The following is a 17,579-nucleotide window of genomic DNA, read 5'->3' as shown; positions in this document are numbered from 1 at the left end:
TTTAATGTTTCTTTGTTTGTTTATTTATTTAGAGAGCACATGAGCTGGGGAAGGGCAGAGAGAGAGAAAATTCCAAGCAGGCTTCACGCTCTGTGTCGAGTCTGATGTGGGACTTGACCTCACGACTGTGAGATCATGAACTGAGCTGAAATCAAGAGCTGGATGCTTAACCAAGTGAACCACCCAGGCACCCTTATTAGATAATTAAATGGAGACTTCAGAATTGAAAAATATATCTGATCAGAATATATATATCAGAAGAAAGAGTCCATGAGCTGACAGCTCAAATGAAAGTATCCAATGATATCAAAGAGAAAAAATTAAAGTAAAAGCAGATAGCATAAGAGAAATATGGACCATATTCAAAACGTTTAATGTTATATAATGGGAGTCCCCTAAGAAGAGGAGGGAGATAGTTTCATTGGTGAATTCTTTCAAACGATGAATCCCACCAATCTTTCACAAATTCTTCTAGAGAATACAAAATCTCTTTGTGAGAAAAACCCAAAATTTATACCAAAACCCTACAAGGACATTATAACAAGTAAAATTAGAGGTGTTTCTTTTTTATGAATATAAATGCAAGAATAATTAACAAAATATTAGCAAAATGAATCCAGTGAGGTTTTGAAAACCATCCCAACCAAGTGAGAGTTATTCCAGGCATGCAAATGTACTTTGTGTTGTTGTTTGTTCTCCAAACATGTCACTAGATTCTTTGAAATAGTCTCAAGTCTAATGTAATTTGACCAGATGCTTCTATTTAAAAAATGGTCCCACGGCAGAGGGGGGTGGGAAGAGAGAGAGAGACAAACCAAGAAACTAGCTCTAAACTATACACAACACACTGATGACTACCACAAGGGAGGTGTGTGGGGAGTTGAGTGAAATAGATGATGGGGACTAGGGAGTGCACTTGTTGTGATGAACACCTGGTGTTGTATGAAAGAGTTGAATTACTATACTGCACACCTGAAACTAATATAACACTATATGTTAACTAACTAGAATTTAAATAAAAACTTAAAAAAACTTTTTTAAAGCTGGTATCAATTAAATAGTGTGAAAGCAAATTTTTAAGAGTGAAGTTATTGGTTTTTATAAATGTTTATAGAAACAAAAATGAATTTACTTCAATTTCACAGATGAAGGAATGAAGCAGTTACATTGTTGAATAAATAGGTAACTACAGAATTATATTGCAGTATTCTTTTCCATTCTTCCAAAGTTTCAGCTTTTGAGAAAGATATATAGATCTTTCTGAAAAATATTTGGCCTTTAGGTGTTCTTAATGATCTCCTTGCTGATTTAGGTGTTCCTTGAGGATCTTCCTGAGGATTTTAATGCTGCTTTACATGAGTATAACATGAACGTGACAAAGGACTTTGCCTCCTTCCTACTAAATGTTTCTAAATTGGCTGATATGAAACAGGAATATCAACTCCCACTGTCAAAAATAAGTAAGTATATCCTAGCTCCTATGTGGATTGACAGGAAGAAGTAATCTTTCTAAAAACATCTTTCCCAGAGGAAGAGTAGATACCGGGAAAGATCAGTTGGCCTTAAAATAAGAGGATTCCTTCTACTTTCCAAAGAAAGAAGCTTTTGATTATTAGAAGTCAGAGGGTAATGCAGAATAAAACTAAATAGCATCCTTCGTAAACCATCTTGATTAAAGGTTGCTTTTGGGGCCAGCCTGGCACATACAGTAAGAACATCTATGAGATGAAGAGAAACAAGAGACTATTCTGTCACGTGTTTTCTTGAGAGGAAATATGTGTAGCGTCCTTGAGCATAGAGTCTTGGCAGATTGCTTGGGTCCAAACTCTGGCTCTGCTATTATTAGCAGTGAGATCTTGGGCAAGTGAGTTCATATTCATGCTTCCATTTGCTCAAAAGATACATAAAAAAGAAAATAACATTGCCAACTAATATTAAGTTAATATATGTGAATATCATAAAACAGTGCCTAGCACATAGTATACACATTAATCTTTGCAGTTATTTTTCATAAACTATTGGATAGAAATCTTCTAAGGGAGAGTAAACAGGAAAAGCTGACTGAGATAAAGGAAAAGGGTTGAGCCAAGAGTAGTAATTTCCTAGTTTAATATATCCTAAGTCCTCAATTGGAAAAAGTTAAGGAAGCAGGGCCCATAGCTTCCTGGGTCCTATTAAAGTGGGAAGCAGCATGAGCAAAAGCAGACAACATTGGAGCATTGTGAGCATCCCAGAGGAGACACAATAGGAGTGCATGAACAGCCTGCCTTCATTGCAAGTTAGAGTGAACACTGAATGCATAATCTAGTGCTTTTTAAGAGTAGGAATGGAAAAAATATTTCTTCTCATATGCCATTCCCAAACCTACTAAAAATGGCCTTTTGGAACATCCAGTCTTGGAAGGATTCTGAGACCAGATCTAAATTCAGTAGGAAAAAGCACCAAGGCAATTACAGTAATTCTATGTTAAAAGATTATGCAATTTAAATGTAGTCTTTCATTACCTGCTGATCAAGGAACTGAAATATGTAACATATTATTATATTGATAATTATACTGATAGCTAACATTAATTGAATGAATTCTGTGCTGTTCACTTTATGTCAGATGTACTATTTACTTTATGTGATATATCTCAGTCTGATTTTAGGTCCAGGTAAATTGAAGGACTCCATTTGTAGCAGGGTCTAGGTCTAGTATATATAAAGCTTAACTTTGTAAAAATTAAATCTATCCCAACTTGTTATGGCCAGATTTCGCAGGAAAAGAATGTGAGGACTCCCAACTGGTGTCTCACCTGATGAACTGCAAAGAAGGAAGAGTAGCTATTTCTCCTTTTGTTTACCTCTCTGGAAACTCTGATGGTGATTTGCTTCAGCCAAATACTCCAAACCATGTAAGTGGAAAAGGGGTTTAAAAATAAAAGATCTTTAAGAAAGAATTGGACTGGAGCGGTTCGATCAGTTAAACACCCATTTTCAGCTCAGGTCATGATCTTCCAGTGCATGAGTTCGAGCCCACATCAGGCTCTGTGGTGACAGCTCAGAGCCTGGAGTCTGCTTCGGATTCTATGTCTCCTTCTCTCTCTACCCCTCCCCTCCTTGCTCTCTCTCTCTAGACCTCTCTCAAAAATAAATAAACATAAAAAATATTTTTTGAAAAGGAGAAAGACTTAGACTTATACTTCTAGGCTAAATGTTTAGAAAGGATTTCAAATTTCCCAAATTGAAAAAAACATTCCAGGTGTATGAACAGAAGTATCCAGGAAATGGTGCTCTTGAGGCCAGTATGATTTCAGTTTTTCAGTGTTGGCCTGAGGGACTCTGCTCCATTATACAGAATTCCCAGTAATATCACTTTCCTTCTATCTAGATCGATCCAAGTTTGCTATGAAAAGAGCATATAAAACTATCTTCAAGCTTTCCCAGTATTGTTATAGATGCGGTCAATGCCATATATATTCAGGATCACTAATGCCCAAAATGGAGTGTAAAGAACTACACATATTGCAATATGCTGGACAATCCATTGAATATTGGAATAAACTCATAGAGATTTAATTTATATTTTAACACAAAGTTTGAGGGAAAAAACTTTTGTTATATTTGATACTACGGTTTGACACTAGTGTCAAAACTCCATCCTATTTCAAAATCAGATAGCCCTTTATTATGTAAAATAGTCCAGTATCACTTAAAAGAATTTTGAAAAACTAATTGCATTTTAAATGGACACATACATTTTAATCATATATTCAAGTAATTTCTGATGGTATAATTTCTAGCTTTAGGTAAATGTTGCTATATTAAAATAAAGCCATCATATCATTTTAATGCATAAAAGGGAATATGAATACTGAAGCATTTGAATAACCATAACTATAAAGCTAAAAGTAGTCAAGAACAAAATTTTTAATGATCTCAAATATGGTATAGTTCTATTTAGATTGTACATCCACCTACATAATTTAACCTTAATGTAATATATTTTTAAACATGAAATCACCCTACCTTGTCACATTTCTTAGGTTAAATAGAATGCAATTTCAGTTTAATGGTTATTTCCTGTTAATCATAGAAACAAATATAATACAATTTTTGAGAAGTAATTACTAACAATAGAATTAATATTGTATTAGAAATGTAAATATGAATGGGATGGATGAAGTTATTTCTTTTAAAATTAGTCCATACAACTAAGGATGAATATTTACTTATTTTTAGAATGAGACAGAGCTCCAGAATTAAATCTTAATTTGAATCCTGAGAAACCTTATTCAAATATATAAGTATCTCAGAATGGATCAACTTTTGTTATACCAGTGATACACAATTCCTCTAATTCCTTCGGAGTTGTTTGTGCCAAATCACCTAGCAATCTATTATCATAAGTATGTTTTTAATGTTCTCTTAATTAACAACTTAATTAGACCCATTTTAATCTTGTTGAATTCAAATAATTGGAAACAACCTAATTTAAAAGAAAAATAATTCTTACTTAGTCTTTAATGTCATCCGTTTTCTTAATTAGAAAGCAATAATGCTCTTGGTTGGTAGTCTGTACATTTGCAAACCCCAAGGAAATGTACCATAGTAAGTTTGAGGAAACTTTCTGTTTTATAAGATGAGAGAAAAACATTCATGAAAGAAGAAATGAGCAAGGTTTTCTTTTTTTTAATTTTTTTTTTACTGCTAAGGTACATAGTTCAAAAATGAATTAGAAACCACTGCTCTTGATTTTATGTGAAGCTCTTTGAGGCTAGTGCTGTAGGGCTTTGCCCTCATGTGAGTGGTGTCTTACAGATGGTGGAAGAATATGAAATTCTGGCATAGAAATAATAGAGGATTAAACTTTAGCTTTTAAGATCGGTAATTTTAAGCAGCTTTCTCCCCCTGATTTTATTTCTGTAATTATAAACAATTAATTACTTCTGTAAGAAGTTTATAGCTAATCACATTGAAAACAAGACATTTTAACAAGACATAATTTCCCCTTTTGTCTATTTTATAATTGATTTAACTTATGCTCAGTACATACCATTAACTTTTGTTTCCTCACCATATACAAAATTTTACATGGGGTTTTGGAGGGCATGGATTCAGTTATAATAGGGTATAATGTCTGTGTCTTGTTGCCACAAGACACCATGAATTAAAAGAGATCTTTAAGGTACAAGGCATGAACTAATTCAGACTCCTTGTTGTTCCTGATGGTGTGCTAGAGAGAAGAGGCCAGTTCTATTTCATCTATTTTGTAAAAGGCGAAAGATTTATTAGATCTGAAGAGAAACCAGAATATCTATTTTATCTATTTTGAAGCATCTTGAATTGATGAATATTTTCAGAGTATTCCATGATGGCAATATGCCCTTTGCCTTACCCAACTTACTTTATGCCAAGTTACTTTCCTAGTGTAAGTTATAACCTCTCAAAACATATTTAGCTTTTATTGTATGTTACATTTTAGTTTAATACTACATATGCCTGCACAATATCTTTATATAGCAGATAAACTATAAAGCGTAAAACCTAAAATGAACACCCATGGACTCAAGATCCATGTACTCCTCCTTTATTTTATTCACTTGTCTCTCCCCTTTCCCCAGTGTGGGGAATAAGCTTAGGAATCCCCTGAGCTTACACCAATGGGTTGACAAGGCATAAAGAAGTACAAAGCCATAGGGTGCTCTCACCCGAGTTTGGGTAAATAAGATTAGCCCTCCAGGATATGGAGGTGGAAAGGCACCAAGAATAGGGAGGAGCAAAGGCCCCAGAATAGAGAGGGATGCTAAGACACCCAGTACAAAGGTATGAGATAAACAGGGTTAGGCATTCAGGGCAAAGCACGCCCTAATTTAGTACTATAGCAGAAAGCTGCTTTCACAGGAAGGAAAGACCAAATTTGGTAAGCAGGTAAATAGGGCTATAGATCACTGCACTGCACTGCTGCTGGGTGATGCTGCTTAGAGCAGAGCTGATTTACAAAGAAAAGGTGCCTTGTTAGTCTTGAAGTGTTTTGCCGAATCTGTCTTATCCCCTAGGCTAGCTAAAATAAACAGACACAGCACGTCTTGTCAGCCGTTAGCAACCATCTGACCATCTGCCCGGCGCTAGGATTTTGTTTTATATTAACTCAAGCCCCACGTCTTCAAAACCCCCTTTACCTCATGCCTATGATTCATTGTCTCTTTGTGCACACCCATCATGTTTGTAAGCCTTCTTATCCTAATAAAAACGGGGCAAGAAGCCTTATTCCGGGCTCTTGTCTTTCCCGGACATTAGCCATCTCTCATTTTAATCCTACCTCCTGCTTTCTTGCCAAGACAAGAAAGAACTTTAGGCTTAGAATCTTCGACACCCCAGGGTATCAATTATCCTAAATTTTGTATTTTTAATGCTTCTTTAAAAAAACATGATATTCTAAAGTCATTCTTTATATTTGTCGCTTTTGATTTTGTAAAAAATTTCCAGAGTTTCTAGGATACTGTTTTTTGTTTTTGTTTTGTTTTGTTTTGTTTTGCACTCTACTAGATGCACCTAAGTATCATTCATATTGTCACATGAAACTCAATTTTATTTTTATTACTTCATAATATTTCAGAGTGTGAATATAAAAAATCCACTGATCTATTTTCGTATTAAAAACTGGCTCTGTCTTTTTTTTTTTTAAATGTTTTATTTATTTCTAGGAGAGAGAGAGAGACAGCGTGAGCAGGGGAGGGTCAGAGAGAGAGGGAGTCACAGAATCTGAAGCAGGCTCCAGGCTCTGAGCTGGCAGTCAGCACAGAGCCCGACGCGGGGCTCGAACCCACGAACTGTGAGATCATGACCTAAGCGAATGTCGGACGCTTAACCGACTAAGCCACCCAGGCGCCCCAAGGCTCTGTCTTTTTTTCCAGTGTTTACTGTTACAAACAGGGCTGCTGCAAATTTCTGGTACACATATGCAACATTTTCCCTTGAATGTAAATCTTCAGGATTTTTCCAGTCAAAACTGTTTTCTGGATCATAATGGAATAAGAATATCCAAGAACTCTTTTTTTAAAGTTTATTTATTTATTTTGGGTTAGAGATAAAGTGCAAATGGGGGAAGGGTAGAGAGAGAAGGTAAGAGAGAATCTCAAGCAGGCTCTGAACCATCAGCACAGAACCCTAACTCATGAAACATGAGATCATGACCTGAGCTAAAATCAAGAATCAGATGCTTAACCAACTGAGCCACCCAGGTACCCCAAGAATTTTCCAAAACTCTTAGTAAAAGAGCTTTCTAAGTGACTACCAAATTATTTTAGGAAAGTTTTACTTTCTACCTTACTTTCCTGAAGAAGTAGTTTTACTTTCTACTTTACTGATTAGTATATTAGACTTCCTATGAACCCATATAGTTTTCAAAAGTTGAGGAAACATCAAAAGCTATTGGCTTGTTTACTCTTCCTCCTGGGTCTCCTTTCTTCTTCCTTCTTCTCCTTTCTTCTTCCTCCACCTTTCCTCCCTTTCCTCCTCCCTCTCCTTCTCCTCCTCCACCTTCTCCACCTCCTCTACTTCCTTCTCTTCCTCCTCTTCCTCTTCCTTCTCTTCATTCTCTTTCTTCTCCTTCTCTCCTTTCGTCTTCCTCCTTCTCACCCTCCTCCTTCTTTTTCTTCCTTCTCCTCCTCCTTCTTCTTTTTTCCTTCTTTGTCTCCTTCTTCTCCTACTTCTTCTCCCCTTCCTTCCTTCCCTTCCTCTTCCCCCTCCCCCTCCCCTTCGTCTTCGTCTTTGTTTTCGTCTTTGTCTTCTTCCTCTCCTCCTCCTCCTTCTCCTTCTTCTCTTTCTTCTTCTCCTTCTTCCCCTTCTTCTCTAATCCCCCTACATCTTTCTCCCTTTCCTGTTTATTCTGGTAATTGGGTTCTAACAGTTGTTAGAGTTGTTCAGTTGAACTCTTCTCTTGAACCAAAGAAGGCACCAGTTGTCTGATACTCTGTTTACAAGGTATCTCCTGTACAAATTAGGATACTGAAAACAATTTACATTAGCTTTTATTTCCTAGTGGGTCTTGTTATTATTCAACTGGCTGGAAGATTAAAATTGCCAAGAGTATGCTGTGAGGCAACAATGTTCATAGGTGGTGCTAAGCCACTATCTAGGCTTACTTAGGACAGCAACATTCCAGTGTGTATGAAAGACACCCTCTTCCTTCACCATGAAGAGTATGCTTCAAAAAGGTTGATTAAACAAAGGCACTACAAAGCACAATAGAAGAAATCATTAACTTTCTTTATACATAAATGACAATAAAAGTTGTATTTCTTTAGGTCGTTCTGCGTACAATTGGTATTCATCACACTCAGGCTCCTGTGCTGTGGTCACAGGTGTTTGATAACCAAGGAAGAAGAATGCCACTTAATGCTTATGCACTTGATTTCTATAAACATGGTTCCTTGACAGGACTAGTCCAGGACAACAGGTATGTTTTATCTATCCTCACCTATCCCCCACTCTGTTTTGCCCTTTAATCATTTCTACTTCTACCTTTTTTCTGTCTCCATGTCTGCATTCATGTCTGTATCTACATCTTTCTCTTTCATTTGTACCTTTACCTCTGGTTCTATTTCTGTATCCATCTTTATGTTGCTATCTATTGGATGAACCTAATGAATTTTAGGCAAAGTCTTTTACAGTTTTAAGTATAGGTTAATCATTCTAAATATACTGGAATTCTTTTTCCTGTAGAATAATGGCAAGAGAAGGTAACAAACTTTGTGTTATTTTATTTGTGGTTTACCAATATACTCTTGGGACTTAGGCTGACTCACTTGACCTAAAGATGTACACTACAGATACAAATATTTGTGCATACTCACAGATGTGTTATTTATTGATATCCTATTGTATTCATTATGAGATATTTTAAAACTGAAAAACAATAACAAGCAATGCCATGCTCACCATTATCTGAGAGAAGTATATAAAAAGGTATATAACTCACACATCTGAGGACTGAGCACATGACAGTTGTGTTAGCTCTTTAGCAGGGAATACAAAGTTATGTTTGTCCATTATAAGTATTGTTACTCTGGTTTTACTTGATATCCATTTGTATGATGAATGTTTCTCAATCCTCTCACTTTCAATCTGCAGGTGTCTTCAGGACTAACATGCTCTTATAATCAGTGTATAAATGAGTCTTTTTTAAAAAAAAATCCATTCTGTCACCCTGTGTCATTTGATTCAAGTATTTAGTCCATTTACATTTAATGTAATTATTGATATATATTTATTGCCATTTTATTACTTGTGGTTCTTTCTGAAGATTTTCTCTGATTCTTTCTTGTTTTTTTTCTCTTTCAGATTTGTTGGTTTTTCTTTTAGTGAAACTTGGCTTTCTTTCTTTCCTTTTATTCTTTGCATAATTATTAGTAGTTTTTGATTTTGGGTTACCATTAGGTTGTATCTTCTGCATATAGCAATCTATCTTAAGTAGATTGTTAGTTAATTTGAACCCATTCTTTACTTCTCTCTTCCTCATGTTTTAGGTACATGATGTCTTATTTTACATATTTTATTTTGTGGGTTCCTTGGCTGGTATTTTATAAAAGGATTCATTTATACTGCTTTTGTGTTTCCTACCTTCATACTGTCGATTTTAGTGTTTTGTTTTTACTCAACATCCTTTTTAATATTTTTTGGAAGACTAGTTTAGTGGTCATGAACTGCTTTAGTTTTTATTTGTCCAGGAAACTCTTTCTCTCTTCTTCTACTTTGAATGATAGACTTGCTGCAGACTTTTCCTATTCATCACTTTGAATATATCATGCCATTCCCTTCTTGCGTAGACAGTTTCTGCTGAAAAAGCCCCTGATAACCTTATGGGATTTCCCTTGTATTTAACTTGCTTATTTTGTCTTCCTGCTTTTAAATTGTTTTATTTATCACTGTATTTTGCCTTTTTACTTATGTCTTGGTGTTCATATGCTTTCATTGATTTTGTTGGGAATTCTCTGTGCCTCCTGGATCTGGATATCTGTTTTCTTTCCCCAGTTAGGGAGGTTTTCAACTATTATTTCTTTAAATAAATCATTTGTCTCCTTTTCTTTCTCCTGGGACTTTTATAATGTGAATGTTTTTATGTTTGATAGAGACACTGAGTTCCCCAAGTCTGTTCTTGTTTTGCATAATTCTTTTTTTCCTATTGTTCAGCTTGATCACTTTCTATTAATGTGTTTTCTAGGTCATTAATTTGTTCCTGTTTCTTCCATCCCTGCTGTTCATTCTATCATGTATGTTTGTGTTTTTGTTTATTGAGCCTTTTATCTCTGACATATTATTACTTATCTGTGTTAATGTTCTCACTCATGTCTTCCATTCTTAAGTCCAATGAGTATCTTTATGATCAGTTCTTTAAATTCTTTATCAGGCATGTTTTTTATATCTGTTTTACTTAGATCTCTGGCCATGGTCTTGTCCTGTTCTTTCATTTGGGAGATATTCCTCTGTCTTCTCATTTTGTCTAAGTCTCTGTGTCTGCTTCTCTATGTTAGGAAACTCACCTACTTCCCCTGTTTCCAAGGGTAATGGCCATATGTGGAAGAACTCCTGTGTTGGGAGATGTGGTATAGGCAGAGGTTTGGGCTGGTCTTCTTTGGGTGGGCACCTGCAGCACTGGGACTGAGGCAAGCATGACTGGGAATGGTGGTTCCACCAGAGTGTGTGTCGGGGTGGGGCTTGGTGTAAGCAAGTTAGGTAGCGAGTGTCAACTGTTGGCATGGTCCTGGTTCCTGCAGGTGGCCTTGTGCTTATGCTGAGGGGTGGGGGAGGGAATGATGCTGGCCAGTTTCTTTGTTCTCATAGGGGTCTCTTGTGAACACTGCCCATCTGCAACATACCCTGAGAAGAGCAAGTAACTTCCCCACTGTGTGCCACAGACACTCTTCAAATAGCTTTTTCTATGCTCTGCATCTATGAGCTGTTTGCCCTGCTTTCTCTCCAAGAGAAGCCCAAATGCCTCTGGCCTCTATCTGAGCCAGCTTTAGGCCCTGCTGGTTGTAAGAACTCATGAAATTTGGGCCCTCTAATTTTCCAAGCCAGTTGGTATGGTGAAACATCTTCCCTGTACAGTCCCTTGTGTGCTAGTCTGCCTCTTGCCCTTCTCCATGACTGTGACTCCCTCTCCATTGGAGCAAACCATGTCTCTTTGCTTCTTACCTTCTTTGATGGGGTCTCTTGTCTACCTTTAGTTATAGAATTTTTTGTGAGTCTTCAGGTTGATTTCTGGGTTATTTAGGATGTTTTGGTAGTTATCTAGTTGTATTCATGGGATGAAGCAAGCCTAGGGTCTTCCTACTCTGCTGCCATCTTCCCTCTTGGAAGTATTTCTGATCAGTTTTTAAAATATGACTTATTGTTGTGAATAAAGTAGTTGTGACATTAGTAAATAGTCCATTTGCTTCTCTAGCCTCCATTCACTCTCCTGAGCTTAACTTTCCTACTTTGGTTTTCTCCCGAAATGGTCAGTCTCCTATGTGAATTAATTTTGTGTGGTTGTGACACTTTTGATTTTTTAACTCATAATCACCATCCTGTTGATCGAATTATCATCTAGGATTGTGACATTCTAATAAATATGTCTTCACAGGCGAAAGTAATCTCTTATTGACAAATCCAACATTTCAGTATGAAATAAATTCTTTAATGTTTTTATATTATTAATTTTCAAAATGATATTTGCTTAGGATGAATGAAGGAGCTGCTTATCAGTTGTTGAAGGATTTTGCACTGACCATTCAGTCTATCAGGTATGTTATATACTTTAAATATTGATTTCATATTTTCCAGAAATTTGATGGTAATTAAATTAAGTTTGTTGACCTCATACTTTTTTTTAAGTTTATTTAATTTGAGAGAGAGAGTTCTCAAGCATGAGTGGGGGAGATGCAGAGAGAGAAGGAGAGAGGGAATCTCAGGCAGACTTCACATTGTCAGCGCAGAGCCCAGGCAGGGCTCAAACTCATGAACCATGAGATAGTGACCTGAGCTAAAATCAAGAGTCAGATGCTTAACTGACTAAGCCACACAGGTGCCCCTGCTGACTTCATACTTAAAAGTGACATTGAGCTTCTTAGGTGTCAAACATTCCAATTCCCCAAACAATTTGCAGAGCTTCTCTTCACCACCCTGTTGCACAGGTTCTATAAAAGAATTAATTCCAAAGCCCATTTGACATAAGGTTCAATTCGGACCAGAACTTCAGCCTCAGGCACTGCCTAACTACAGGACAATATTCCAAAAACCTCAGGAGTTCCTAGATGCTAGTATTCTGTTTTTATAACCAGTGTTTGTCATATACATGATATTTCACAGGGCCTCTTAGGGATCTATTGGATCCCTGGTTATATATCAATTTACATATTCTGGATTCTCTTGCTTTATACAGTGTTTTTGGCAGGCTTCATCTGACACTAATCTCTCACATTGGTATCCTGTTTTCATCTTTAAGAGAGCTCAGTGGAAACCCAAACAATTCCAATGAATACCCCCCTCCTAAGGCTCTATTAGAAGGTCCATCCTTAGGCCCATCAGTGTTTCCTGGTAAAATATACATCTTCCTAAAGCCTCCGTTCTGCATGTACTTTAATACTTTATGGGTTTCCCCTTTTCTATCACTTGCTTTAAAAATTGTATATCTTCACATACACGAATACGGGTAATTTGCCATGAATTTCTTCATCTTCATGAAGCTCTTGCTAATTAGGTCATTGTCTTATATTTTGTTTGATATGAGATTAGTTAGACCTGTTTGGATGTTTTATACAGAGAATGAAACTATGAGGATGATAGAGCAGAGGGAACTGCTCTAGATTCTGAGTATCTCTAGCTGGTGTATTTCTTGAGTGGCTCATAGTAATTCAAGAGCATATCAAGAAACTCCAGATTTTGGAACAGTCTCAAAATCTGATCCTAGAAATATCATTTATTTTTTTAAAAACTATTGAAACATTATTGATTTGAGGAATATGTTTAAGCATTTGAGATATAGAGAACCTATAAATCTATCCCTTCTATAAACATAATCTTACAGTGTAGTGTCAGGAAACTTGTAGATATTAAAAAGGTAATAAGTGCTACGGTGACAGATAAGGGGACAACTAACTTGACTTTGGATTCAGAGAAGGATTTTCAAATGAAGTATTTTTTTTTTTTTTTTTTTTTTTTACCAATTCTTATGGGATATTACGGGGACAGAGGAAATAGTGTTTTGAAAGTACAGAAATGAAAAGGGCCTGATGTGTCAGGGTTTGGCTTTGATCTCACTATAGTGGCATGGGGAATACGGAAGTTGTGATAGGGATGGGGGAAGATGCGGAGTTCTTTAAAAGAGCTTTCAGTTTGGAGAAGGGTCTTAATTCTCATATTATGGAGTTTGGGCTTAATATTTTGAATATTGTGTAGATAATTCATAGACATGAGTATGATATGGGTCTATGGTTTATATGTGTGATAGAGATGTATATGACTTATATGTGACAGAGACTCAAAGGCTATAGCAGCCATGCTGGTGAAGGTGGGTGTGGGTCTGAATTAAGGAAATAGAACTAATGATGATTAGAGAAATATTTATGAGATAGAATTCAAAGAAACTGTCAATAAAGGTCATGTAGTTGGTGAAGATAACAAGGTTTCTATTTTAGTTAATGATACATAAGAAACATGGAAGTGAGGATAAGGTTGGAGGAGAACTAAGAACCAAAAATAGTGAGTTAGAATTTATAAATGTTGCCTAATATCTGTGGGAAATCATTCAAGAGGAAATGGTCAGTGTCATATAGGTCTGTAACTAGGAGGAAATTCAGTGTTACAGATAAAAGATATGATCATTCTTTGTAGTAGGTCAATGAAGACACTATGAAAAATTCTGGAACTTTAGTGGAACCAAGGTAGATAGGAATTACAGAAGGCTGGTAAAATGTAAGATCCTGATTGTGTTCAGTACTTTAACATTTCAGCTGCACATTTCATTCTTGAATTTCCTTTCTCTTCTCTTTTCACGTGCATAATCATTTCTTATTGCTGCTATAACAAATTACCACAAGCTTAGTGGTTTAAACCAACACAAATTTATTATCTCACAGTTCTGGAAGCCTGAAATCCAAAATTGGTCTAACTGGGGTAAAATCAAGATGTTGGCAAAGTTTATTTCTTTCTGGAGGCTTTAGGGCAGTCTTCTCTATTGTCTTTTCTAGGCTCTAGAGACTGCTGGTATTATTTGATACTAGTTCCCTTCCATCTTCAAAGCCAACAATGGTGGGGAAAGTCTTACATTGTGTCATTCTGAGATGAACTCTCTCCTGCCTCCCTCTCCCACTTATAAGAATCTTTGAGACTATATTGGGCCCACCCAGATAATCCAGAATAATTTTTCTATCTCAAAGACCACTGATCAGCAACTTCAATTCCATCTGCAGCCTTAATTCTCCATTGCCATGTAGACTAACATGGTCCTAGATTTCTAGGGATTAGAACATAAATATCTATGGAAGACCATTATTCTGTTTATTACCTGTTTTTTTCTTTTAAATTTCTCACATATCTAGGTAAAGAAAGTAATATTTTGCCCTTCCTAGAGGTATTTAGTTGTGAGTTTCAGTATATACGGGACACAGTAGCCAAAAAAAGTCACAAAATAGCCTCTAAAGAGATATGTGGAGAAAAGGAAAGGAATTTGTGTTGCTGCTATTAAAGGGAAGAGGGAGAAGTTTATATGGAATTTGTTAGCCTCTAAAATCATCTTGGTAGTCAACATGATGAGGAACCACATAGGGACTGTTTTGTTATCTTTATTTTGTTATTTTTTCCATTAAAATTTTTAAAAAATAAACATGTTTCTTATCATCATTCTTCATATTTTTCTAACATTTCATCATGTAATGGGATTTTCTTAATTCTTCCCACCTGGGAAAAGTCCTCCTTATAATACTGACTCTCACTAAAATTCTGTGTGTCTGTATTTCTATTTACAGTGTTTCCTTGCGTGAACTATGTGAAAATGAAGATGACAATGTGGTCTTGGCATTTGAACAATTGAGTGAAACCTTTTTTGAAAAATTTAATAAAGTTTAATAACAAAGACTATCCAGATCACTTAAAATATTTCCATGGGCATTTTTCAAGTCATATTTTGTGATTGTCATGCTTTTTGGTTGGAAATACAATATATAATGAAGTGGAACAATTTGGAGTCAGAATTATAATCAAACCTGCCATGTTCTTTCATGAGTACCCTTGGGTCAAGTTATTTAATGTCTTTGAATCTTATATAATAAGATTCTTTATATAATAGCTTCTTTATATAATAATTATTCATAATTATTCAATTCAATAAGCTATTATTCAAAAGCTTATTATATAAGCTTCTTTATATAATAATTATTCATAATTAATATGTAATTAATTAATAATTACTAATAATGCTTATGTTTCAGCTAGTTTGTGGATTGATTGAAAAAATGCAAAGATTTGGATGTGACTGAAGAACAATTTTTACTCTGTGAGATCTAAACAAACATTATGCTCTCAACACTTTCCTCCTCAATGTCATAATTTGTAAACATCTATTAAGGCTAGAATAAGCTATTTCAGTACCCTGAAGTTGAAATATATTTTCTTTAATCAATTTAAATGTGATTTTATGACTTATATATATGGTTTCTAAAATGGTACCTTCCAGTAAGCTTGAACTACTTTTAAAAAATAGATAAATGAGAGTTTTGGCATGAATCCTGTGATGCTTTAAAATAACAGATAACTTGTGATTTGGCTTGATTTTAATTTTGTATAAATGACTTAAATACCACAAAGAAATAAAGTGGATGTAGTCAACTTACCATTGGTCTCTTTGTTTTAAGGCTATGCGTCTTTCAATCCATTTTCACATACATATACATTTTGTATATAATAAATAGCTTATGTATAATCACTTTCCCTCCCTAGTCTAAGCCTCAGATCACAGTTTTAGAAACCATTTTAGACTCTAAACTTGAGCATTTTATCCTCAGAGCAAAAGAACTGCCTTCTCCTTCTATACAGACGTCTTACAGAAGATGATCTTTTGTATGACATTATTTATACATTTATTACATTGGTTTAGAAAAACACATGTGCTTCGTTTTGCGTGGAGATAAAATAATACTCTCTTACCTGGACATGACCCATTATTGCATGTGCCATGTTAGGGGTCTCTAGTTTCCTTGGTTTAAACCCATTTAAATTATTTTAAAACATAAAATGTAACAATTTCTGGACACCAAAATACATAGAAACCAACGTGGTTTGGTCAGTAGACCACTACTGGTCTCTCCTCGAAAAACCGATACATAATATTAATAAATTGTCACATTGGCTTCTACTTCTCACTTGTGGTTTCATATGTCTGATGAAGACATGAAGGTATTTTTTTTCCATATGAATGAGCCAATTTGGCTCTCTAACTTTTAGGGATATAATAAGATTATGTCCTATAAACTGGTATTCTACTAAAAGAGGAAGTTATACCTAACCTCTTTGAGGTAGGTCTAATGGTCAGCTTCCTTTGCTTCTTTTTTGACTTTTAGCAATAACTTAAAAAAAAATGACTTGAACCAACTTTTGAAGAGAGAATTTACACAGGAACTCTGAAAACATTTTATGTTCCATTTGTTGCGATAATGTGAAATTTTTCTTTCTGAGAAATATGTAGAGAGACCCTGGTGAGATTTACTGGAGAATCATTATTACCACCATAATTTATTCCCATTTTTTCGTATAAGAGGAAAACATCGTATTGGTATTAGGCCTATAAAAGGTCTTCTTGAAGAGCTACTTATTAAAAATTTTTATCTTGAGAAAATTATAGATTCAAATGCTGGAAATAATATACTATGCTCACTTCAGCAACACCTATACTAAAACAGGAATGATACAGAGAAGATTAGCATGCTCAAGGATGACATGCAAATTTGTGAAATGTTCCATATTTGAAAAATATATGTATACTCATGCATATATGGTTAATTCATTTATGACAAAGGAGCCAAAGATAGACAATCGTGAAGGAAACATCTCTTCAATAAATGGTGCTGGAAAAAATGGACAGCCACATACAAAAGAATGAAACTAGGTCACTGTCTTACACCATACACAAAAATTAATTCAAAATGGATTAAAGACATGAAAATAAAATGAATTCATAAAAGTCCTTGAAGAAAACTAGGTAAGTTCCTTGACAACATTGATATTGACAATGATATTTTGGATTTGACACCAAAAGCAAAGACAACAAAAACAAAATAAACAGTTGGGACTATATAAAGTTAAATAGCTTCTGCACAGCAATGTAGACCATCAACAAAATAAAAAGACAACATGCCAGTCTTTCAGACATGCCAATTTTTCAAAAAATTGAAAAATATTTGCAAATGATAGATCAGATAAGGGATTAATATCCAAAATGTATAAGGAATTCATACAACTCAACATCAAACCTCCCCCCAAATAATCCGATTAAAATGGGCAGAAGACCTGAATAGACACTTATCCAATGAACACATACAGGTGGTCAACAGACACATT

The 17,579-nt window shown here is 35.3% G+C and overlaps 1 protein-coding gene and 1 pseudogene across 1 annotated transcript in view; both read left to right on the top strand.

Annotated features, from left to right (window-relative positions):
* Positions 1 to 15,249, top strand: part of LOC144238404 (putative ATP-dependent RNA helicase DDX60) — a 100,775-nt gene extending 85,526 nt beyond the window's left edge. The window contains exons 34-38 of the mRNA XM_077772231.1: positions 1,313 to 1,460; positions 2,754 to 2,896; positions 8,291 to 8,442; positions 11,708 to 11,770; positions 14,993 to 15,249. Coding sequence (XP_077628357.1) covers positions 1,313 to 1,460; positions 2,754 to 2,896; positions 8,291 to 8,442; positions 11,708 to 11,770; positions 14,993 to 15,092 — 606 coding nt within the window. The 3' untranslated portion in view covers positions 15,093 to 15,249. The remainder of the gene's footprint in view (positions 1 to 1,312; positions 1,461 to 2,753; positions 2,897 to 8,290; positions 8,443 to 11,707; positions 11,771 to 14,992) is intronic.
* A 1,639-nt stretch (positions 15,250 to 16,888) lies between these two features.
* LOC144240341 (U6 spliceosomal RNA) lies at positions 16,889 to 16,988 on the top strand (annotated as a pseudogene).
* Positions 16,989 to 17,579: the final 591 nt, after the last annotated feature.

Source organism: Crocuta crocuta, unplaced genomic scaffold (assembly GCF_008692635.1).
Source record: "Crocuta crocuta isolate KB4526 unplaced genomic scaffold, BGI_CrCroc_1.0 scaffold429, whole genome shotgun sequence".
In the NCBI taxonomy this organism is placed as follows: Eukaryota; Metazoa; Chordata; class Mammalia; order Carnivora; family Hyaenidae; genus Crocuta; species Crocuta crocuta.
This window is presented reverse-complemented; position numbering and strand designations above follow the sequence as displayed.